The sequence below is a fragment of the Manihot esculenta genome, chromosome 5 (assembly GCF_001659605.2).
Source record: "Manihot esculenta cultivar AM560-2 chromosome 5, M.esculenta_v8, whole genome shotgun sequence".
Classification (NCBI taxonomy): domain Eukaryota; kingdom Viridiplantae; phylum Streptophyta; class Magnoliopsida; order Malpighiales; family Euphorbiaceae; genus Manihot; species Manihot esculenta.
In genome coordinates this window covers 1,617,174-1,641,729 of record NC_035165.2, presented here as the reverse complement: position 1 = coordinate 1,641,729, position 24,556 = coordinate 1,617,174, and the positions used below count along the sequence as shown (strand labels likewise).

General features: G+C 38.3%; 1 protein-coding gene across 1 annotated transcript; it reads right to left on the bottom strand.

Annotated features, from left to right (window-relative positions):
• Positions 1-4,906, bottom strand: LOC110616086 (heterogeneous nuclear ribonucleoprotein Q). The gene is made up of 9 exons (XM_021758405.2): positions 4,700-4,906; positions 3,369-3,814; positions 3,164-3,280; positions 2,939-3,079; positions 2,678-2,857; positions 1,982-2,183; positions 708-886; positions 532-617; positions 1-446 (listed from the first exon to the last, which is right to left on the bottom strand). The coding sequence occupies exons 2-9, from the start codon at positions 3,768-3,770 to the stop codon at positions 314-316; spliced, it is 1,440 nt and encodes a 479-aa protein (XP_021614097.1). The 5' UTR covers positions 3,771-3,814; positions 4,700-4,906; the 3' UTR covers positions 1-313.
• Positions 4,907-24,556: the final 19,650 nt, after the last annotated feature.

The window sequence follows — 24,556 nt, the reverse complement described above, 5'->3', positions numbered from 1 at the left end:
TTCTGGCTGCGGCAAGGCAACGCCAATAAATAAACCATTAATATAAAGAGAAATATTGTCAATTGTCTCCTACCACATTCCAAGTCACAATACTTCCATCTTCCTAATTCTAGCATCTTTTTTCTTCTTCTTTCCATTCTTTTTTTTTTTTCATTTTTTTAATTTATAGAGTTTTGGGGGTGGAGAAGAAGAATGAGAAAGTAGGGAGGGGTGGGGGGGAGGCTCTGTTATTTTTTTCACCGCAACAAGTCATCCAATTAAATGGATCTTGATTCCCTGCCCAAAACTATGACACATCTCTACATCTCTACCACTAATAGGGGCGATACCTTCTGCTACGATTGCCATCATCCCCACTACTTCCACCTCGTGCAGGCCCACTTGGACCATTGTTCCGATCAGCTCTCCTAGGCCGCGGCTGTGGCATCTGTACACCAGGTTGCTGACTGCATGATTCCAAAACATCGAAGCAGTGGTTGAAAATATGTCTCATTTAAAAGGTAATAACGCAAGAATGAAATAGAAACTTACAGAACATAGCCTATTCGACCATCTGGTAGAACCATGGGCACCATATGCATTCCGGCTGGCATTGGACCCCTTCCATATATAACCGGCTGTTCGTGCATGAAAGTTTAACAGGTGAAGTTTGACCACAACAGAACTTTGTAGAAGTTCGAAAAAACTAATTTAAGTCCATAAAATACCTGCTGAAAACTGGCAGAAACACCAAATCCAGCACTAGCAGAGCCATATGGACTTCCAGCAAACCCACCATATGAAGGATGTGTCAGATGGTTTGGTTGAAGCCCAGCCGTGTAAGGATAAACTCCATCAGGTTTTTTATCAGCCTGTGGCTTGGCAAGGACAACCTCCAGCACTTGGCCTGTCATGAAGTTCACTGGTATCAAATTCCTAATTTTATTTACTTATTTTTTGTATCAAAAAAGTATTTACACTAGAGAGCAATAAAACAAAGCAGTAGCTGCATCAACTCCAGCAGCAAGGTCAGCATGCCCGCCAATCACTTTTTCTGGATGGGTTGTGTTATCCATTACTACTTCATAGAACTCAAAAGGGAAGTAAATATTTAAACTTAAAAACAGTCCAATTTTTGCATGATTTGACCAAGGTCAGAAAAATAAAGATAGAAGTCAGCAGACAGTATTACCAAATTTACTAGATTTTACAATTTTCTATAGCATATTTGACATTTTTTTTCTGAAGAAAATCCACTGGTATTCACAGGAAAAGAATATCTGAACTAAATTCATGAAAGTGAGTGCGACATTGTGACAATGATAAATGAAATAGGTCTTAACCAAAGGAGGCAAAGTATAAGTTTTCTTACAATAAACTAGAAAAGCTATTACTTAAACTGTGGAAAATTTATTGCAACTATACTCACCCCATTTTTTTTTAAAAAAAAGGATGGCTTAATGGCATATAACATGTACACATAATTAAATCAACGCCAATTGGACAAAAAAGACCCAAGTTTTACATGTTTTTGCATTTTAATCCGAACATTTTTATTTAATTTATTGTCCCAACCTTTACAATTGAGCGCAATTCTAGCCAATTCTGAAATCAACATATGAAATTTAATTTTGTATACATACAATTCAAGTATTCAATGGACTATCTTTGTACACATGAAGTTCAATTAGATAAATATTAAATGTGAATTGCGGTCCATTGAATATAAAATTGAATTTTATATGTTAGATGACAAAGCATGGCTAAAATTGCACCCATTGAAAAGGCAAGGACAATAAATCCAAAAGTAAAAGGTTTGGATTAAACGCAAAAACACAAACTTTGGGCCATTTTTGTCCAATTAGCCTTTAATCAATAATGTCAAATTCTATAATTTCCTTATAGACATCCTTGATATCTGAAAACATTATTATTTTCAGAGTCATCAAACTCAATTAAAAAGGGCCACATTTGATCCAAATGTGCATTTTCTGAAAATTACCGTCAATTTCATATTTTTCATTATCTTTGATAGCCTTCAATGCACTTGATCTTTCAGCATAATGAATGAACCCAAAATCCCGCTTTCCAGCTTTGCCAGGTGGCATAACAACTTTTGTCACATCCCCGTGGCGCTGGAATAGTTCCTTTAGTTGCTCAGTACTGGTGTTCTCAGGTATGTTCTTTACATACAAAGCCTTAACCTGGCATCCAAAACAGATATGGGGTTAAAGACCAAATGAACTTCAGTGAAAATATGACAAGCACCCAAAAGAAATTTGGCTCAACATCTCTTCCACATGATCTTTTAGAATCATTTTACTCTAGTAAAACAAAAAACTATAATTTTCTCCTTTGGCATACTACAAATATAAGCAGTTTGGAAATATCCTAAAGCAGTGTAACATATTTTGATATGTATGCAAGGAATTGCACATTGAGATTCCAGCCAAATATGAGAAGTTAAGGCAAAGAAACCAAGTGAATTTCCTATGAACATGTTATACACTAAAAAGATAGAAGAGATAACACAGTGATTTACTGAAGGTAGTACAAGGGGTAACTCTATAATGTATTAAATGACGTAAGGAATCCAAACATTCTTAAGGCTACTTACTAGACACAGGATCCACATATAAAGCATTTGAGAATTTCAATTATGAATAATCAGCTTCTTCTAATTGCTTTAATAATTCACCTGGGCAGCAGCAGCAGAATGATCAGGCGTGCCCTTTGGATCAGCCCAGCTAACAGTTGGGGTATTTCCATCCAGCTTAAAATTTGCATCTAACATTTTCTGCCTTGAATAATCAGCACATGCATTATTGTAATACAATATAAAAGCAAAACCACGATTACGGGCTGAATTTTGAGGATCCTGTAATCAACAGACTATAAGAGCATTAATAATTACTATAATTTACTATTAATAAAATCACATTTCAATTCAAAACTCTACCTTTATTAGCTCAATCACTTCTGCCCCAGGACCAACCTCCTCAATGACTTTTCTAAATTCATCCTCTGTCCAGCTCTTTGGAACGTTACCAATAAACAATCTGTTCTTGGTTTCAGAAAGAGAACATCTTAAGGTTTTACCCTGCAGCAGTGATGCAAAATCTTTTTAAATAAAAATAGACACAATTATTCAAGTGATGAAATAGTTGCATCAAGTTATGATCACCTTGAGCTCCTTACTATGAAGCTCTTCAATGGCATTTTGAGCAACCTCTTTTGATTTAAAGGCAACAAAAGCAAAGCCCTTGCTTTCACCAGAGTCCTTATCTTTCATTAGTCTTATCTGAAAAATGATTTAAAATAAGTATAATTAACAATGACAGGAAGAAAAGCTACTAGATATCTTGAGTACATTTTGCAACAGTTAAGACCTCAAAAATTTCGCCTATTGGTTCACATAGATCCCTCAAATCATCTTCTAATGCATCCTTTGGAAGCCCACCAATGAAAACTTCCGAACCATGGGGTGGAAGGGCAAGAAGTTGAACATGCTTCTCTTTTTCCTCTTCATTGACAGAAGCAGTTGGTTTTTCTTCATCTTCAAGAGGTTCTGCATTGCTGTGGCTGCTATCCATTTCTGGTGGATGATCTTTCCGACTAACCCCAGTTTTTGGGTCCTCATAGTCCTCTTCAGCAATTTCTTCAGCACGCGCATCTCCATTATCATCTTCCGCATCATCATCTAGTTGATCTTCAACATCATCGTCCATTTCTTCTATGTAATTGTCTTCATCAAGATCCACCCGTTCCTCAACTTCTGTCCCCTCTGCCATGACCGTGTGTCTGTTTCACACCCCAAATCTTATCATCCAAATAACTGCAGTTAAATGGTCCCCACATTAACAGCAAGTTTGATTAACCATTATGGAAAATGCATTAAACTGCAAGGATGTGCTTAAGGCACGAGAATTGATGTGGGTGGGGAGCATAGCAAAGAGGAAGATGAGGCTGGTAGATAATGCAGAGTTTGAAAAACTACCCGCTACAATTTTTAGCTGCTAAAAGGAGCAGCAGTTATAATTAGCGACACATACTTTGAGGACAGACAAACTGATTTTAGTTGCTCGGATTGGTGGAGGAATCAGAGTAGAAACAAGAAAAAATAACATAAAAACCTAAACTTTCCATTACAATGAATCCTGGAAAAGAAAATAATAAAAATATATATACATAAAAAAAAAAAAAAAAAAAAAAAAAAAAACTCCACTGAGATTGCGTTGGTACCAGAGTGATAAATGGTTGAATTAAGATGAATTTTGCAATTTGTCTTCATTATCCCCCCCTTTCTTCTAATCTAGAAAAAAGAAGATAGCATAAGGAGGAGGTATCGTTGTCTCAGATTGGTGTGAAATAATAATCCATAAATTTTCAAAGGAAACACAATAAACGAACCTATTAACATAAACCCATCTGAACCCCGATTAATGCGAACAAAATGACAGCAGAAGTGAGGGCGGACATGAATCAATACAAACCCTATAATAGAGTTTGATAAAACTACTAATAAAAGAATCATAGAAGGATACGGAACCAAAACCCTAAAAAAAAACTCAAATTGAGCAGATTGAAATGCAATGAGCTCGAAGTACGATCGGAAAATAAGAAACAAAAAACGCATCGTATAGGGCAAAGTGTAAAGACACAAACTTTCCGAGCACACAAAGGCAAAACATAAAGGAATCATAAGTGAGACTTGGCGTACCAGTGAGTGTTTGTATTTGTGGACTGAAATTTGCTTTCTCGGGTGACACTCTGTTTGTTTTCTTTGTATCTGATTCCTCAGTTTCTGTATTTTCCTCTCTTATGCAGCAGCTCTGTGCGTGTGTATTTGTTATCCGACGAGCACCAACATGGTTTCTTTCCGGAAGACCTCAATTAGGAAAGGCTTCAATCCAACGCGAATGAACCTATTATTATCTAAAATTTTTACGAATCAGGGAACGCCGCATCGGCACCATGTCTACTATCGTTGGTCTTTATTCTATGAAATGCCTTTAATGCCCTTAAATCCGATAGTGTTCCTACCCTGCGGCTAATCACAGCCACTGATCATTCTGTTAGTGCCCACCAAATAAATCATTTTCCTCGCTCGGATCCTTCTACCGCTACTCTCTTAATATTACCTTTTTGTTTAATTGGGTGTATTTGCCGTTGCAAATATAATTTTTCATTCTATAATTTTTATTCATATTTTTTTAATTATATTAAAATTATTATATTTTTTAAATTATAATAATATATAAATTTTAACATTATAACTCTATTTAATTTTATTTTATTTTTAAAAAAATTTTCAAAATATTTTTTAAAATTTAATAAAATTTAAAATATTTAAAATAAATATAATTAAAAAAATTATATTTTTAATATAAAAAAAATAAAATAAACAAAAATTATAAAATAGAGAAAATATTTTTTTTATAAAAATAAAAAATTTAAAATTTTAAAATTTAAAATAATTAATTATTTTTTAGAAATAATTAAATTTGTTATTCTATGTCGTATACTAAAAAGAAACTTCATAGGTGATTATTTTAGATTATTGAAATCTTAATGTAAACACATTACATTAAAATTCAATATGAATGATAAATCATGTTTAACAATACATTATATTAAAATTCAATTTGAATGATATCAGTCAATTTTGTGAAGATGAAATTCATGCATATTGTATTGTTTAAATTTCAATAAACAGATTATTGTCATATTCAACAATAATAACAATTATTTAAGCAGTGAATAATAGTGTTTAATTAAATATTGTAAAAAAAGTTTTTATAATCTACTTTTTCATTTATTAAATACTATATTAAATATTATTTATAAAATTATTGCTGAATATATATATATGTAGAGAGAGAGAGGGGGCTATCCTGCATGGTTAATAATAAATGTAGACTTTAAAATCTTAGCTTGATTTGGAAAAAAAAAATCTTAGGATTTATTTGTTTTATGGAAAGTTTTTAATATTTTAAAAATTCAAAAATTTTGGTAAAAATATTTTTGTAGAAAAAAATATTAAAATTATTTTTAAAGAAACTATTTTTTATTTTGAAAATTTTAATAACACTAATAAATTTTATATATATATATATATATATATATATATATATATATATATATATATATATATATATATATATATATATTGCTTTTTACTTTATAATACTATAAATAAATAATAGAAAAAAAAAATAAATTTTAAAAAATATTTTTTAAATATAAATAATTCTTCCATAAAATAAATGAAACCTAAGCTTTGCATTAAGAGTGGGTGAAATGAATCAATTTAATATAATTATATTCAAGATATTTATAGAATCATCAATTTTTAGAAGATATAATTAAGAGATTTAAAATTTAATTTAATGATAAAATAAAAATAAATTTTACAAACTGCACTGTATATAATAAGAAATTTCAATTTATTAAATTAAATATTTATATTGTAAATTATATATATATAATTGATGTTATACTACTATTATTTAATGTATATAGTGAACTGTAATTCTAAGACATGCTTACATGATAAAAATTTGATAAATTAATACATGGTCTTACCATAAAAAGAAAAATTTAAATATTTTAAGACAGATTGGTCTCAAATTATACAGACATGTCCTCTCAATTTCAGAGCGAGTCTCTATAAAAAATTACCGTTAGACAACTACAATTTAGTAGATTTTCTTTATGTTTCCGATTATGAGATTTTCAACTAATTAGCCGGTGAAGATATCTCATCAACAAATCGGTCACATTATCGCGGATTATCAGAAAATATTATATTTATTATCATTTTCTTATAATATAAAAGGAGGACAATCATAGAGACAAACGTACACTATTATCTCATACCACTACTCTTGAGTTCTAAATATTATACTCGCTTTTTTCTTCAACTTACTAACTTGAACATCGGAGCCGCTGCCGTAGGCGCGCCAACCACCTCACGTTTCCTTTCTTGCAGGTTTAGCCAATCAAGCGATGCTCCGTTCCGGTCACGTCCTCAATTTAGTTTCACCAACATCATTTAGTTCGTTGCCAGAAATCCATTGAATTTTTTCTGTTCATTTGGATTAAACTCAGTATCTTATTCCTTTTCTCTTAGACAGAAATCTCTCTCTTTTTTCTCTCGAAATGGTCGGCGATTCATGAGCTGCTGCTAAGGTTACGACCGATGAGGATGCTATCATTTCTTCCACTCCTGACAATGAATAAGACACACCTCTATAGTCAATGAAGGAGATCTCAAGAATATGAGCATTAAGCAAATACGCTATTACGTCAGAAGGTTGCAGGTTATTTTTGAGCAATACAAAATTTCGGAAGAGGTGTCACTTATAGCTTCTAAAGGAAGGGAGAAAGTCTCCGTAGATACCTCAAGGACTCGGACAGAGGCAATCTAGATATGGTCCGAAGGGAAGGAACAATTCAAAGAAGAGGAGTCATCAGACGATGCTCTAAAAGACGCTGGTTGGAAGCTAGTATAGGCTGCTCCAAAGGACCATGGAGGGCAGGAAAAGGATAAAAGACGAGCCTAAAGCAAGAACAAAATCCGAAAAAGTAAGGTTATGAGGGAGACCACAAAAGTTACTCAGTCTCTCGAAGAAGGGACAACCGAGGTAAGTATAAGAAATATACCCCATTAAATGACTCACGGACAAATATTTTAGCGTGGATCAAGAAAAATGACAAGAAAGTTAGATGGCATCATAAACTCAACCCTAAGAAAGCTGGAAGGCAAGATAAGACCAAGTACTGCTGTTTCTATGAAGACCATGGACATACAAAGGAGGAGTGCCGTAGCTGAAAGAAGAGATCGAGAGGTTAATAAGAAATAACATACTTCAGAAGTTCATCAGAAAGAGTAGAAAAAATAGGAGGTCCGAGCTCGAGATTACAATTCCTGAAACCACCACTGACTGTAAACCTATAGGGATTATTCATGGCAATGCAGGAGCACCGAGTGTTAATAGAGGTGACAATAGGGAGAATGCCACAGATGTTTAGCTCCTGAGTCAAATTCCGAGTTTTGAAAGTGGTCAAGTCAAACGACCTAGTCTTTTATTTTATCCTTAGACAAATATTTGTAATTTATGGAAATGTTATAAAACTAGAATACATTTTTCAAACTTCTTTTTTGATAGAAAAATCAAAATAGTGGATAGATGAAAGCATGGAGACAAGAATAAAGGCTATAAGGCAATCGCTAGGCCATTTGGGCATGGATCTCTCATATAATTTGGACGCTGGTCCGCAAAAATAAATTCATAAAAGGTCACAAGGCCTTTCGGGCATGGGTCCCGCATATAATCCGAGCATGGATTTACAGAAATAAATTCATAAAAGATCATAAAGCCATTTGAGCATGGGTCTCACATAACAAGTCATTCGATGCCAAGCCTTAAGGCGGGTATACCCATGCCAGAAGACCAGATGTTAGTCCCGATTCACAAAAAAATTCTAAAGCATTTGATACTAGGCCTTAAGGTGGATATAAGTCAGGCCGACCTATCGGGTGTTAATCCCATTTCACGATAAATTTCTAAGGAATTTGATGCCAGGCTCCAAGGCGGGTATAAGCTAGACTGACCTACCAGATATTAATCCCGCTTCATAAAATTTTTTTAAGGCGTTTCATACCAGGTTGCAAGGTGCGTACACGCTAGGCCGACCTACCGGGTGTTAGTCCCACTTCACAAAAAAATTCTAAGGCATTTCATGTCAAGCCGCAAGACGGATACACGTCTGGCCGACTAACCAAGTTTTAGTCCCGCTTCACAAAAAGATTTTAAGGCATTTCATTCCAAGGCACAAGGTGAGTCCACGTTTGGCCGACTAACCGGGTGTGAGTCTCGCTTAACAAAAAGATTCTAAGACATTTCATGTCAAGTCGCAAGGTGGATACACGTTTGGCAGACTAACCGGATATTAATCTCGCTTCACAAAAACATTCTAAGGCAGCCAGCAAGACGGGTACACGTCAAACTAACTAACCGGGTGTTAGTTCTGCTTCACAAAAAAATTATAAAGCATTTCATGCTAGGCCGCAATGCGAGTACACGTCTGACCGACTAGCCGGGTGTTAGTCGTACTTCACAAAAAGATTCTAAATCATTTCATACCAGGCTGCAAGACGGGTACACGTCAGGCCGACTAACCGGGTATTAGTCCGGCTTCACAAAAAGATTTTAAGACTTTTTTCTAATCTAATATTTTTTTTTCTATTTATCACAATATACCCTATTTCATTTTTCTTTTTCTTTTTTTTTTTGAATTTTGCTTTTTATCTTATAGTATTCTTATTATTTTTCAACATCATATTTACACCATATCTCACTTTTCTTATTCCTTTAATTTCTATTTTTTTTATTATCTAATATAATATTTCTCTTTTCTTCTTTTTTTTTTCTTTTAGTCTATTAAATTTCTATATTGTCACTGATGATCGCTGGATTTCTTCACCCCGGTATAAAGGCCAGACCCATGAAAACAGTCCATGATCCGAAGGCTTCAATATTCCCCTCGAGAGCCAGGTCCAGCCCGCTCAGTCACAGGGCCGGACTCCGCCTAGACTCCTCAATCAAGCCGGCCCAAACCTCTCGGCCCAGTAATTAGGCCCTCACCAGGCTCAACTTCAGCCCTACCATTCAACCCAGCCCGGAAAGGGGAAAATGACCAAGATGCCCCGATGGTAGGTCCTTCCGCATGCGTATCAGAGGAGAATCATACGTATCAGAGGAGAATTAATGGCCGTTACGCATGGAGCAGGCGTCTGACACATCCGTACATACGGAGCTAGGCGACAGAAGACAGCTAGCATTGTGGCAGAGAGACAGATATATATATCACGGTAGAAGCCACGCAAAGGGGGCTCTCTCTTCTTCCTTCTCCTTCCTGGACACCATTTTTATTCTTTCTATAACCCTTGCCTAAATATACTACTCTGAGCCATAAAATCTGACTTGAGCGTCGGAGGGCCTCTGCCGGGGCACCCCCGGTAGGCCCCTGACCATTCTTTCTTATTTTATAGGTCCCTTCACCAGATAGAACATGGAGAGACCCATCAGAGAGCCCAGCAAGAAGGGACCCAGAAGAAAACCAGATTTATCATGGACCAGGAAGAGGAAAATATTTATCAAATGGCGCCGTCTGTGGGAAACGAAGGAGATCTTTTCATCACCAGAGTTTTCACTTTCAAAACCCACTGAGATCCACAATGGCAAACCACCAAGAAAATAACCTTAACGTCATTCCAAATAATCTGAGCTCTGCCCAAGAGGGGCAACGGTTCTTATTTTCCAGTCCTACAACTCCAAACAACCAACCACCCATTCCTTTTAACCCCTCGCCGAGCTTGGTCGGGAATGTGCCCTCCAGGAAAGAGATTTTACTATCTCAAAAGTTTTCAGATCCACCCATTGAGATCCACATAAGGTACGAAAGTTTGAGCAGATAACCCAGCTGAAAAGAAAGGTTCATTGTGCTAAAGAATATTTTGATGGTCTTTCAGATAATTTATTTTAATATTTATTAGATTTTACTAAGGCTTATTTTTTCTTTGAAGTCTGGTGAATATTTTCTGTAAAAGGAAAAAGGAATATATGTATTTGTTGAAATTCTGAGGTCTGCTGTAAAAAAAAAAAAAAAAAAAAAAAAAAAAAAAGAAAAGAAAAGAGAAAGAGAAGAAGGAGGCGAGAGAAAGAGAAGAGGAGTCCGTAAAAAATAAAAAAAATAAAAAAAATAAAAAAAAAGGTTGGTTGGTCGGAATAGCAAGACAGAAGGAACTTGGCAAATCCGACGACCACAGCGTTAGATTACTTGTTGAGGTCGGATCCGTGCTCGAGCTTAGATCTGTGATCGAGGTCGGATTCGTGTTTGAAGCGTTACCTTTCTTCCTGGGTTTTGGCTTCTGGAATCAGTGTTCTGCAGAGAAATATTTCTGGGTTTGGTTCTTTTCCATTCAATGCACTTTTGCTTGTTTAGGGAGATCCTGTACATGCTGAGAAGATAAGCCGCGCTTGTTTCACTGGGCTAATATTCGAGCAGGGATTGCTAGAGGAACTCAAACTTAAAGAAGATGAGTTGCAAGTCAGATGGCAAAAGCAGCTGCAGGAGATGGAGAAAACCAGTGAATCTCCTTCTCAACAAGAAAGCACTAGGAAATCCACTCCCTAAAACTTCATAGAAGTGACCCCTTGCCTGGAACCCGCAATGTGTTGTGGAAGTAACCTCGAATCCGTAATCTAGTTGCACGACCTGGATGCCAGCGGTGATTTGAAAGACTTTAATATGTCACTGTGAGTTTCTCTGCCACAGAGCTTGGAAATAGGGAATCTCAAGTAAAATTTCAATTTTCAATTAATGTGTGGACCTTTCATGTCTTTTCTTAGAGAAATTTGAGACCTGTAGTCTTTTCATGATTTTATTCATTGAAGTATGGGAATATATTCAAAAAAAAAAAAAAAAAAAAAAAGAGAAAGGAGATTCACAAGGAAAAATCAAGCAGGTGGGATAAATTAGACAGCTCTGAACAGCAAATAGACGAGGTCGGACCGCACCACAAATGATGAAAAATAAGTCGATGGAAGAACTTGAAATAAAGGTCGATGGAAAACTGCAGAAGAACACGAGTGAGGAGTTCGGACTACACCAGCTCGGCCAAACACCAAAATTATCAATTTTTCAAGATTGAATTTGGTGGGATCAGAGTAAAGTAACACGCACATACAATCCATGCAAAAGTGGTCGGCGTGGCTCTTGATCACTGGGAGGTAAGTACCCAAATACTTTATAAATATTACAGCAATGCCATTATAAATGATTTATTAAAATTAGCTTATGCACGATCCACAACTACTGCAAGCAATTAATTATTTATCATCATCACCACCAGACAAACCTCAAAATCAAGAGCCCTTTACACTACCTTCATTTATTGTTTTACAGATTACAGAATTATAAAGTGTAAATAATACTTACACTGTTCACAATATTTTACATGTTCGAGCATAGTATTTTATAATTTAAAAACGGAAATATAAAGCTAAAGTGTCTGGGGCAACATATTATTTATTGACGGATATCATTGAATTAACAACGAGCACCCTCGTTATATGTGCCCTGTGCAAGTTCTTATTTTGCAGAAAAATCCTGAATCTTTCAGAAGACTCTGAGACATAGAGACCTCAGAGGTACAAGGCTGGCACAAAAGCAACCGGCGGGGCCCCGAGGTCACCCCGGAACAAAAAGACCAGGATCCCGTAAGAACCTCCTGGCACAAAAGCAACCGGCGGGGCCCCGAGGTCACCCCGGAACAAAAAGACCAGGATCCCGTAAGAACCTCCTGGCACAAAAACAACCGGCGGGGCCCCGAGGTCACCCCGGAACAAAAAGACCAGGATCCCGTAAGAACCTCCTGGCACAAAAGCAACCGGCGGGGCCCCGAGGTCACCCCGGAACAAAAAGACCAGGATCCCGTAAGAACCTCCTGGCACAAAAGCAACCGGCGGGGCTCCGAGGTCACCCCGGAACAAAAAGACCGGGATCCCCTAGAACTCCCGGGAAAACAAAATAAAAACGGCCGGTGAGGATCTTAAAAGACCTCCCGGAGCATGAAGACCTCACTGAGGTCCTAGCAAAAGAAGACCTCAATGAGGTCTTGACAAAGGAAGACCTCAATAAGGTCTTGACAAAAGAAGACCTCACTGAGGTCCTAGCAAAAGAAGACCTCAAAAAGGTCTTGACAAAAGAAGACCTCACGGAGGTCCTAGCAAAGGAAGACCTCAAGAAGGTCTTGACAAAAGAAGACCTCACGGAGATCCTAGCAAAAGAAGACCTCAATGAGGTCTTGACAAAGGAAGACCTCAATAAGGTCTTGACAAAAGAAGACCTCACTGAGGTCCTAGCAAAAGAAGACCTCAAAAAGGTCTTGACAAAAGAAGACCTCACGGAGGTCCTAGCAAAGGAAGACCTCAAGAAGGTCTTGACAAAAGAAGACCTCACGGAGGTCCTAGCAAAAGAAGACCTCAATAAGGTCTTGACAAGGAAGACCTCAATGAGGTCTTGACAAGAGAAGACCTCAATGAGGTCTTGACAAGAGAAGACCTCAATGAGGTCTTGACAAGAGAAGACCTCAATGAGGTCTTGACAAAGGAAGACCTCAATAAGGTCTTGACAAAAGAAGACCTCACGGAGGTCCTAGCAAAAGAAGACCTCAATGAGGTCTTGACAAAGGAAGACCTCAAAGAGGTCTTGACAAAGGAAGACCTCAATAAGGTCTTGACAAAAGAAGACCTCACTGAGGTCCTAGCAAAAGAAGACCTCAAAAAGGTCTTGACAAAAGAAGACCTCACGGAGGTCCTAGCAAAGGAAGACCTCAATGAGGTCTTGACAAGAGAAGACCTCAATGAGGCAGAAGACCTCAAAGAGGCAGAAGACCTTCAATGAGGCAGAAGACCTCGAATGAGGCAGAAGACCTCAATGAGGCAGAAGACCTCAATGAGGCAGAAGACCTCAAAGAGGCAGAAGACCTCAAATGAGGCAGAAGTCCTCAATGAGGCAGAAGACCTCAATGAGGCAGAAGACCTCAAATGAGGCAGAAGTCCTCAATGAGGCAGAAGACCTCAATGAGGCAGAAGACCTCAAAGAGGCAGAAGACCTCAAATGAGGCAGAAGTCCCCAATAGGGCAGAAGACCTCAATGAGGCAGAAGACCTCAATGAGGCAGAAGACCTCAAAGAGGCAGAAGACCTCAATAAGGCAGAAGACCTCAACGAGGCAGAAGACCTCAACGAGGCAGAAGACCTCAAATGAGGCAGAAGACCTCAACGAGGCAGAAGTCCTCAATGAGGCAGAAGACCTCAATGAGGCAGAAGACCTCAAAGAGGCAGAAGACCTCAAATGAGGCAGAAGTCCCCAATAGGGCAGAAGACCTCAATGAGGCAGAAGACCTCAATGAGGCAGAAGACCTCAAAGAGGCAGAAGACCTCAATAAGGCAGAAGACCTCAACGAGGCAGAAGACCTCAACGAGGCAGAAGACCTCAAATGAGGCAGAAGACCTCAACGAGGCAGAAGACTTCAATGAGGCAGAAGACCTCAGAAAAGTAGAAGACCTCTCGGAGAGGTAGAAGACCTCATTAAGGTAGAAGACCTCACTAAGGTAGAAGGCCGGCGAAGATCTCAAAGATCTCCCGGAGCAAAAAATGGCCGGAATCCCCAAGATCATCCGGTGCTACAAGCAAAAACAACTCATAAGAACACAGTTCTGATCTCACATAAAAGATTGGGGCACGGAACCATAAAAAGCTAAACTCCGACCTCCCAAAGGACCTCGAGTCATCAGGTAGAGAGACTTTGATCTCACACAACAGCCAAAAGTACCAAAGCATCATGCCGATCTCAAGAAAACGCGCGCAGTACTGGTAAACCCGATAAGACAGACCGAATTAAGGCAAGGCGATTCCTAATCAAACTGCATACCAAAATACAAAGCCAAACAGAGAATCAGGGGCAATCATGAGAGGCAACGACCTCAAGAATTGACCGCTCACACTAAACCAACTCAGCTGACCTAGAAAGGTCCAAGCAACAAAGAGCCCGCAAAACGCTTGAAAGAAGACAGCCCATAAATACTCAGGGGCAAAAAACATACACAAGAGTCCAACGCTCAGGCAAAAATAATAAAAAGGCAAGAAAGGGATACTTTCGACAAGAACAGTTCTCAGACCGCACGGTCATGAATAGAGTTTAAAGATTTATCCCCTCACCAGTCATGGAATAACTGCTGAGGAGATAAAGGGGCAATTGATGATCGCTGGATTTCTTCACCCCGGTATAAAGGCCAGGCCCATGAAAACAGTCCATGATCCGAAGGCTTCAATATTCCCCTCGAGAGCCAGGTCCAGCCCGCTCAGTCACAGGGCCGGACTCCGCCTAGACTCCTCAATCAAGCCGGCCCAAACCTCTCGGCCCAGTAATTAGGCCCTCACCAGGCTCAACTTCAGCCCTACCATTCAACCCAGCCCGGAAAGGGAAAAATGACCAAGATGCCCCGATGGTAGGTCCTTCCGCATGCGTATCAGAGGAGAATCATACGTATCAGAGGAGAATTAATGGCCGTTACGCATGGAGCAGGCGTCTGACACATCCGTACATACGGAGCTAGGCGACAGAAGACAGCTAGCATTGTGGCAGAGAGACAGATATATATATCACGGTAGAAGCCACGCAAAGGGGGTTCTCTCTTCTTCCTTCTCCTTCCTGGACACCATTTTTATTCTTTCTATAACCCTTCCCTAAATATACTACTCTGAGCCATAAAATCTGACTTGAGCGTCGGAGGGCCTCTGCCGGGGCACCCCCGGTAGGCCCCTGACCATTCTTTCTTATTTTATAGGTCCCTTCACCAGATAGAACATGGAGAGACCCATCAGAGAGCCCAGCAAGAAGGGACCCAGAAGAAAACCAGATTTATCATGGACCAGGAAGAGGAAAATATTTATCAGTCACTATATCTCACCAAATTATATTTCTATCAAGAAAATAGAGTCATTTCATTAGATCCATAACTTAAATTTTGGTTAAATTATATATTACTTTTAAAAATTTTCTATCTATTAAATCTATTATTTCTCAAACTTTGACTATACAGTATAATTCCTACTAGGATAATAAAATTTTCACATAGAACATAAATAACATATTCTTAAATTTATTCAAATAAAATTGAGCACAAACCTTCCAAACTATTCTACAAACTATTCTACAAACTTTAGTTCTCTACTCTTCCTTTCCTTTCCCTTTGGAACTTTCACTCTTCCTTTCCACTTCTTCTTTAAAATTTCCAATATTTAGTTACTATTTCCTCTCCTTCCACCTTGAATTTCCTCCTTGATTCTTCCTTTTACCTTGAATATTTAACTAGGGAAAGGACTTGGATGAGATGGCTAGCGAATTGGGTGAAAAATTGGAAAAAAATGGAGTAGAATTGAAAAGAAGAATTTTAGGGAAGAAAAAAAATGGGGAGGGATGAAACGGGACTTCTTTTTTTCTTTCTTGGAAAGAAGATGATCCCTAACTCTTTTCTTTTCTTTTTCTTTTATAAAATTAATTTGGGTTAAGTGGCTAGCATTAAGCCACTTGTCCCAACTTAAATGTTTAATTTATCTTTTCTTTATCTTCTCTCTTTTCTCTTTTTTTTTATTCTTATTATTTATTTATTTATTTATTTTTATTTTTACTTTATTTATTTTATTTTATTATTGTATTTTTGGGATGTTACACTTTTCATGCTAGGCTGCAAGGTAATACAAGTCAGGCCGACTAACCGAGTGTTAGTTCCGCTTCACAATGAGATTCTAAGGCATTTCATGCCAGGCCGCAAAGTGGGTATACGTCAGACCGACTAATCAGGTGTTAGTTCTACTTCACAAAAAGATTTTAAGGCATTTTATGTTAGGTCATAAGGTGGGTACACGTCAGGCCGACCTACTGCGCGTTATCCCACTTCGCGTTATCCCACTCTATAAAAAGATTCTAACGCATTTCGTGCCCAAAAGCTTGTTAGAGCTTATAACAACTTGAAAACCGAACTGCTATTAGTGCTAGGGTTTAGATAGACTTAAGGTCACCGGAGCCCATAGCAAGCCTACTATACATCCTGTTACACTTAATATTGTAACGACCCGAAATCGGACCGCTACCGGCGCTAGGATCTAGATCGACTTAAGGTCGCCGGGACCCATAGCAAGCCTAACATACAACCTGTCATACCTTATAATCCCAAACATGATCATACATTTACATAAAATTTTTTAAACTTTTTCATTCACCAATCTTGACCTGCATTCATCATAACATTAAATATACAAACCCCATACTAGAGCCCTCATCAAATGCTCTAGCTGGGTCAACATAACATATGCTAAGCTTGGTTCAACATAACTCAACATTAAAACATTTCATAAGATCATGTACGAAAAGGGATTAACATACATTAGGGCCAAGCACAATACTAAACCTCATAACATTTAAATACAATACTTTACATTACAAAATCTTTCATTATTTTCTCATGTCCACATCTAACTATTACATCCATAAAATCTTTACTCTTGCTGACATCCTGGTCTATCCCGAACCTGCAAACCTGGGGGTTAAGGGAAAGGGGTGAGCTACTAGAGCCCAGTGAGCAGAATAGTAAAACAGTATATTTTAAAACACATGCTTTCATGGAATGCATCACATCACAAATAATTCACATCAAGGATGGACTTGTCACCAATAGTCCTCTACACATTCCAATGGTGCCAGGGGCGTAGAATGGGCCTCATTGGTCTTTCTCTTAACATAACATAACATAACATTCCAATATGCCAGGAGCGTAGAATGGGCCTCACTGGTCTTTCTCTTACACCGTGCCAGGGGCGTAGAATGGGCCTCACTGGACTTTCGTACCGTATCCTCGTCATCATATCATATCGAGGACTAATGGGTCATCCAACATCCATCCACAACAACATCAAAGTATGCAATGCAACATATTCGTGAATTCTAATGCAAACAACCTAGTATATATATATCATGGCATTCGTGATGCATGAACATGCTTGGAATTTATTTGCTTTGAAACATAAAGATCCATTCTACTCACCTCAGGCTGACTCTGAACAGACTATCTCACTGCTGGGGTCCTCGGATCCTTGGATCCGAACCTACACAGGTGGACTCAAATGAGAGACCAAACATACACTAACAAGACTGTAAATATCTCCCCAAAAACCCCCTAAAATATTATAAAACGATCATAGAAAACATGCAAAGGAAGGCTGGACAGAGCACTTTCGGCGGCAGGTTCGGCGGCCGAAAGTGGTTCCAGAGCCGAAACTCACCAACCTTCGGGGGCAGGTTCGGCGGCCGAAACTCCCCTCCAGAGCCGAAAGTTTAAACTTTCGGGGGCAGGGTTCGGCAGCCAAAACTACCTCCATAAGCAGGTTCGGCGGCCGAACATGGTTTCGGCTACCGAACCTGAGTTCTTCCAGAATGGCAGAACTAAGCCTCTCATGCACAAACAACCTCCCAAATTCTCCAAACTCAAACCAAACCATGCAAAAACATGCATAAATACACTCTTAAGCATTTAGGGGCTTAAAACTAACCTATACCCCAACAACATCACATTTTAACATATAATAACATACATTTCATCATTTAACTCATATAACCCTAATATTTTACAACTAACCTAATCATACATCTTTACCCCATAACCCTTCATAAAACTTGCTTAAAACATCAAAGATGGTGAGGATCAACGCTTACCTCTTGAAGATCGAGAGAAGGCGTGACCCGACTTGGAGATTTGGGGAAAACGGGTTCCGGAGGTCTCCAAGTTTTAAAACTTGATCTTTAGCTCAAAATCTTCAAAACCAAGTTAAAACTTGTCAAAAACATGAATGATTTGAAGGAAATCATCAAAACTAACCATGGAAGGGCATGGACTTACCTTTGTCCGAAAATGGGAAAGAAAACTCGCCCATTTTCAGACATGGGGCCTTTTATAGGTGGCTAGCCAGACCACCTTCGGGGACCAAAGGTGCTCCCTAAAGTGCACCATGTTCAGCGGCCGAACCTGGATTTCCTTCCAAGGCACTTTTCTTTCAAAAACTCAATTTGTTTCTTACTTCAAACCTTAAAACACATGAAAACATTTTAGAAAAAACATATTTTACCCTTCTAGAGGTTTCCGACATCCGAGAATCCACCGGACAAGTAGGAATTCCGATGCCGGGGTCTAGCCGGGTATTACAAATATAATGCCATACGTGATCATAAAAGCATAAAAGAAATATTTTCATTTCAATAACCAAAACTCGACCTGTGCATGTATCATAACTGAAAACATAAAATCCATACTAGAGCCCTCATCAAATGCTCTAATATGGTCAATATTACATACCTCAAGTTTGGTTCAAACATAGCTTATACTTTAAACTTTTATATAAAAGATCATAAACAAGGGAGTATAAAAGGAAACTCAGGCAAAGTATAATTCTAATCCACAAATTATTATATGTCCACAACTATACTATTACATGAGAACTGTACCAAACAACTCTGCTGACCTCCCAAACTAACTCTGGCCCTACAAACCTGGGGTTAGGGAAAAGGAATAAGCTACAAGAGCCTAGTGAACAAAAACATAAACAAAAGCAGTTCAATAAAACATATGAACATATGAATGCGTTACAATACAAATAATTCACATCAAGATGGGCTTGTCACCAGTAACCCTCTATAAATTCCAATAGTATCCGGTCCACAATGGATGCTCCTCAGGACTTCTTTTTAAACATAGCATAACATATCCATAGTGTCAGAGGCATAAAATGGGCCTCAACCTGGACTTTCTCTTACATAATACTAGGGGCGTAGAATGGATCTCGACCTAGACTTCCATATCCGTCATAACATATCATAACATACTCGAGGGCTAGTAGGTTATCCAACATCTATCCACAACAACATAAATTATGCAATCCATCATATTCGTGGATTCTAAGGTAAGGCAACTGACCAAGCATAATTTAGCCATGTTTTTAATATATTATTTACTGTTTATTTACACATTTTTCTAGCTTAAATTGTGTTTTTGTTATGTTTTTGTAGAAAAGGAAGAAATTGAAGAGTTGGAGAAAAAGTGCAGAAAATGGCAGCAAAAATGATTTGCCCAGTGATTTGCCCAAATCACTAAAAGAAACTGGACAAATCACTTGCAGCGACAGAGACAGAGACTGGACTGAATCCCAGAGAGCGATTTGAGCAGATTTATCCAGTGATTTGCCCAAATCACTCGCAGAAACTGGGCAAATCACTTTGACAGCAGAAGTTGACAGCAGAGGCGGGAAAACAGCTGGAAATCGAATTTCGAGTTTTCAGAAGTCCAAATCCAACTCAATCACTACCAAATCAATTCCAAGAGCCACGAAAGAGTTTCTCACTTAAGGAATTCCAGTTGCAATTAAATTCAACATCAAAAGAGGAATCACAAGCCAAATTAAAAAAGGATTTCAAAACCCTAGAAGGAGAGATTTCTTCAGCTATAAAAGAGCAACCTCCAAACCAGCAGGGGGCATCATCTGGTCAGCAACTCAGCATCATCTCTCAGCACCAGAAACTCTGCAGAAATTCTCTTTTCTTCTTTTCATCTTTTCTTTGTGTATTTTGTCCACCATGAGTGGCTAATTTCCTTCCTTTTCTAGTTGAAGTTGAGAATATTCAGATTTGTGATGAATTGGGAGGTTTAATACTCCATTGTTGAACTCTTGTTTGTTTCAATATTTATGCAAACTGATCTTTTCCATAATTATTACGTTGCTTTTAGAATCAATAAGGGCCCATTGCTTTTAAATTGCTTAAGTAATATTGTTTGAATGATTTAGATCCGTAATTGCTTAGGTTGTTCAAATACACATTTAATCAAGTTACATAATCTAAACTTGACCACGCGGTTGGTAAGGATAGAATTGGGTTTCTCTAAGTCTTAATGCAGTCAACAGTTGTTCGATACTACAATGCCCCAAGGACGTTCCTTGGCAACTTGTTGATTAGTGTTTGATTAGTGAACGTTTCCTAATCAAACTAGAACTAAGGAGGAATTTGGATTGTGAGAAGCGTCTTCCACAACCAAAACTGATTTATTGAAATCAAATAGGAGTCTTTAAAAATCAAGGATCAATTCTGAACAAACTGAATTAAGACTCACACTTCAGCTAGAATCTTTTTCTCATTGAAATTCTCATCTATTTAAATTATTGCTTTCTTTTGCTATTTAATTTTAATCATCAAATCAAAACTCCCCTCTTTTATTTACTTGCTATTTACCTAGTCATTATTAGGAAAATCTTTGGTGTCAATTCCCTGTGGTTCGACCCTATTGCCACTATCTGCAAATTTATTTGTTGATTGATAATAGGTTTATTTTTGACGGCTTCGACAACCGCTATCAAAAATTGGCGCCGTTGCCGGGGAATTGATTTAAACTAACGTATTTTCCTTTTATGATCAGGGCTGATCGTAAAGAAGCTCTTCTTTACGATCCAGAAATTGAACACACTGCCAAGACCTTACAAGCATGGCTACGGTAAGTATGTCTTTTCTCTCTTCTCAAATTTCTGAACTAACCTCTATTGTGAGAAATTATGGTCAAGCTCGACAAGTTCAACAACTTCAACAAGCACATGCATTTGAAGGATTCTATGGACAGCCAAGACATAATCCCTACCTTGACACATACAATACAGGTTGGGGAGACAATCTGAACTATGGCTATGCTAGGACAGACCACTACCATGACTACCAAAGAGATCTGCAATATAATCCAGGTTGGAGGGACCATCCAAATTTCAGCTATGCAAGGGGAAATCAATATCCAAGCTACCAGCAAAGGAATCAAGCTCAAGCTGCACCTCAGAATCCCAATGCACCTCTTGAAGAGATTGTGAAGAATTTAGCAAATACTGTGCAAAGTCTTGAGAAACAAGTGAGCCAAGTGGCCACTTCAATGAGCAAATTTGAGTCTCAAGGGAAGCTACCCTCCCAAACTGAGATAAATCCAAGACAAAATGTTAGTGCCATTACATTGAGGAGTGGAAAAGAGTTGCAAGACAATGGGGTTAAAAAATTGCAAAAACAGGCCATGGAGGAAAATCTGCCAGAAAGTGATTAGAGCAGTGATTTGCCCACATTACCAAACGATTTGCCCAAATCACCAGATCAGGCAGAACCTAGTCAAGGGCAGAAACAACAACCAGCAGAGAAATTTAAGGTACCTCCTCCCTTTCCCAAAAGATTTGCAAGATCTCAAAAAGAAAAAGAGGAGAAAGAGATCCTTGAGACACTCCGCAAGGTGGAAATCAATATACCTCTACTTGATGCTATCAAACAAATACCAAGGTATGCTAAATTTCTCAAAGTGCTATGCACCAATAGGAGGAAACTTGCTGAACATGAAAAGCTAAGTATGGGGGAGTGTGTCTCAGCTGTCATTCAAAGGAAACTTCCCACCAAATGCAAGGATAGAGGAATGTTCGCGGTTTCATGCAAAATAGGCAATGTGGGAATAAAGAAGGCCATGTGTGACCTTGGGGCTTCAATCAATGTCATGCCCCTTTCCATTTTTAACTTGTTGAATGCAGGTACACTCAAGGGCACCAGCATTGTGATCCAATTGGCTGACCGATCGATCGTCCATCCCAAGGGAGTGCTAGAAGATGTGTTGGTACAAGTTGACCAACTAGTCTTCCCAGCAGATTTTTATGTGATTGACATGGAGGAGGATAAGGGCAAAATCACCTCTGACATCCTACTTGGGAGACCATTCTTGAGCACAGCCAGAACAAAAATTGATGTGCATGATGGCACACTAACCATGGAGTTTGAAGGGGAAATTATCAAATTTAATGTTTATGATGCCATGAAATTTCCCAATGATGTTTCTCATGTTTATGGCCTTAATGTTATTGATGATTTAAGTCAAGAAATTTTTGATTTTGATCAAGAAAACTTACTTTATGAAGGTCTTTGCAGGAGAGAAGAAGTGGACAGCAACACCAAGATAGACCAGATGGAGTACTGTTCACAGCTGGTTACAGGTGATTTGCCCAGCGATCTGCCCAAATCACCCAGACAATCTGCCCAAATCAGTGAGCAGACAGACTTAACAGAAAGTGATTTGACCAGTGATTTGCCCAAATCACTGGGCAAATCAGACAGCAAGCAGACAGAAAACCAGCAGACAGAGAAAGCACCAGATCTGAAACCCTTGCCTAGCCACCTCAAATATGCCTACTTGGGGGCTGGAAATACACTTCCAGTAATTATTTCTAACCAGCTTAGCCAAGAAGAAGAGGAAAAGCTCCTTGATGTGTTGAGGAAGCATAAGAAAGCAATTGGGTGGACCTTGGAGGACATAAAAGGCACCTCAAGACCATTCGGTGGAGGCTCAAGACAGGATGCAACACATGAAAAGCATGTTGCAGCTGCTGGTTCCACACTTTCTGCCCACAGACCATGACAGCCAGTGATTTGGCCGGGTGATTTGCCCAAATCACCTGCTCAAATCACCCACATCCCAGGCAGTCCCTTTCCTTCTCCTTATTAATTTTTTCATATTTATGTTTAAACATTGAGGACAATGTTTGGGATAGGTGTGGGGGTATTTACTGTTAGGTTTAGGTTATATTTTTTTCCGTTTACATTATTTTTTTGCTTTCTTTTTATTTCTTTTTGCATCTTTTTGCCCCATAAACACACACCAAAATTTTTTCACACATTTTTTCACTTTTTGCATACACACACACAGAATTTTGACTTAGCTTTTGCTCTACTCAGCATAGATAACAAGGTTAAAAGAGCTCCCTATCTCATGACCCCATTGATTTTCCACCCCTTTAAGCCTAAATTGAATCAATTATAGTGTGCTACCTTCACTTTGGAAGTTCTTTTCTTGAATTGAATCTCTAAATTTGCATTGGTCAAGGGAAATAAAAATATAAATACATGCAAATAAAAAGTTAGTATAACTCCCTATGAGGTGATTTGCCCAAACTGTCATGAAAAGAAAAAAAAAAGAAAAAAAGAAAAAAAAAAAACTCAGCACAAAGCACAAATCATAAACCTGTTCCAATGGCCAAATAAGCTATGAATAGAGCTAGTAGCCACTTGAACAAGTGACTGACTGAGTAACCGGGGGTGGGTATCACCAATATGCACCTTCGCGTAAAAAGGTTAGTGACTTTTTCAGGCAAGAATAAAAAGTGCTGCTGAATAAAATAAAATAAAACACTCAAAGAAGGGCAAGTCACTCTTAGAGGTTGCATTGAGCTCATATAAAGAGAATAAGCATGATTAAATCAAAAACCTTTTTCTTGACCATGGTAGGTGAGGGGAAACAAGGAAAAGAAGAAAACAACCTTGGTGCATGTATTCTATACTGTGATACTTCAATTTAGGAGTCTAGGGGGGGCTGATTAAGTGGTACTTAGGCTCAAAAGAAAAGGGGGGCTTGATTGGCTAAGTTATTTGTTGCTTGAAGACAAGCAAAAAGCTAGGTGTGGGGGTATTTGACCAAGCATAATTTAGCCATGTTTTTAATATATTATTTACTGTTTATTTACACATTTTTCTAGCTTAAATTGTATTTTTGTTATGTTTTTGTAGAAAATGAAGAAATTGAAGAGTTGGAGAAAAAGTGCAGAAAATGACAGCAAAAATGATTTGCCCAGTGATTTGCCCAAATCACTTGAAGAAACTGGGCAAATCACTTGCAGCGACAGAGACAGAGACTGGACTGAATCCCAGAGAGCGATTTGAGCAGATTTGCCCAGTGATTTGCCCAAATCACTCGCAGAAACTGGGCAAATCACTTTGACAGCAGAAGTTGACAGCAGAGGCGGGAAAATAGCTGGAAACCGAATTTCGAGTTTTCAAAAGTCCAAATCCAACTCAATCACTACCAAATCAATTCCAAGAGCCACGAAAGAGTTTCTCACTT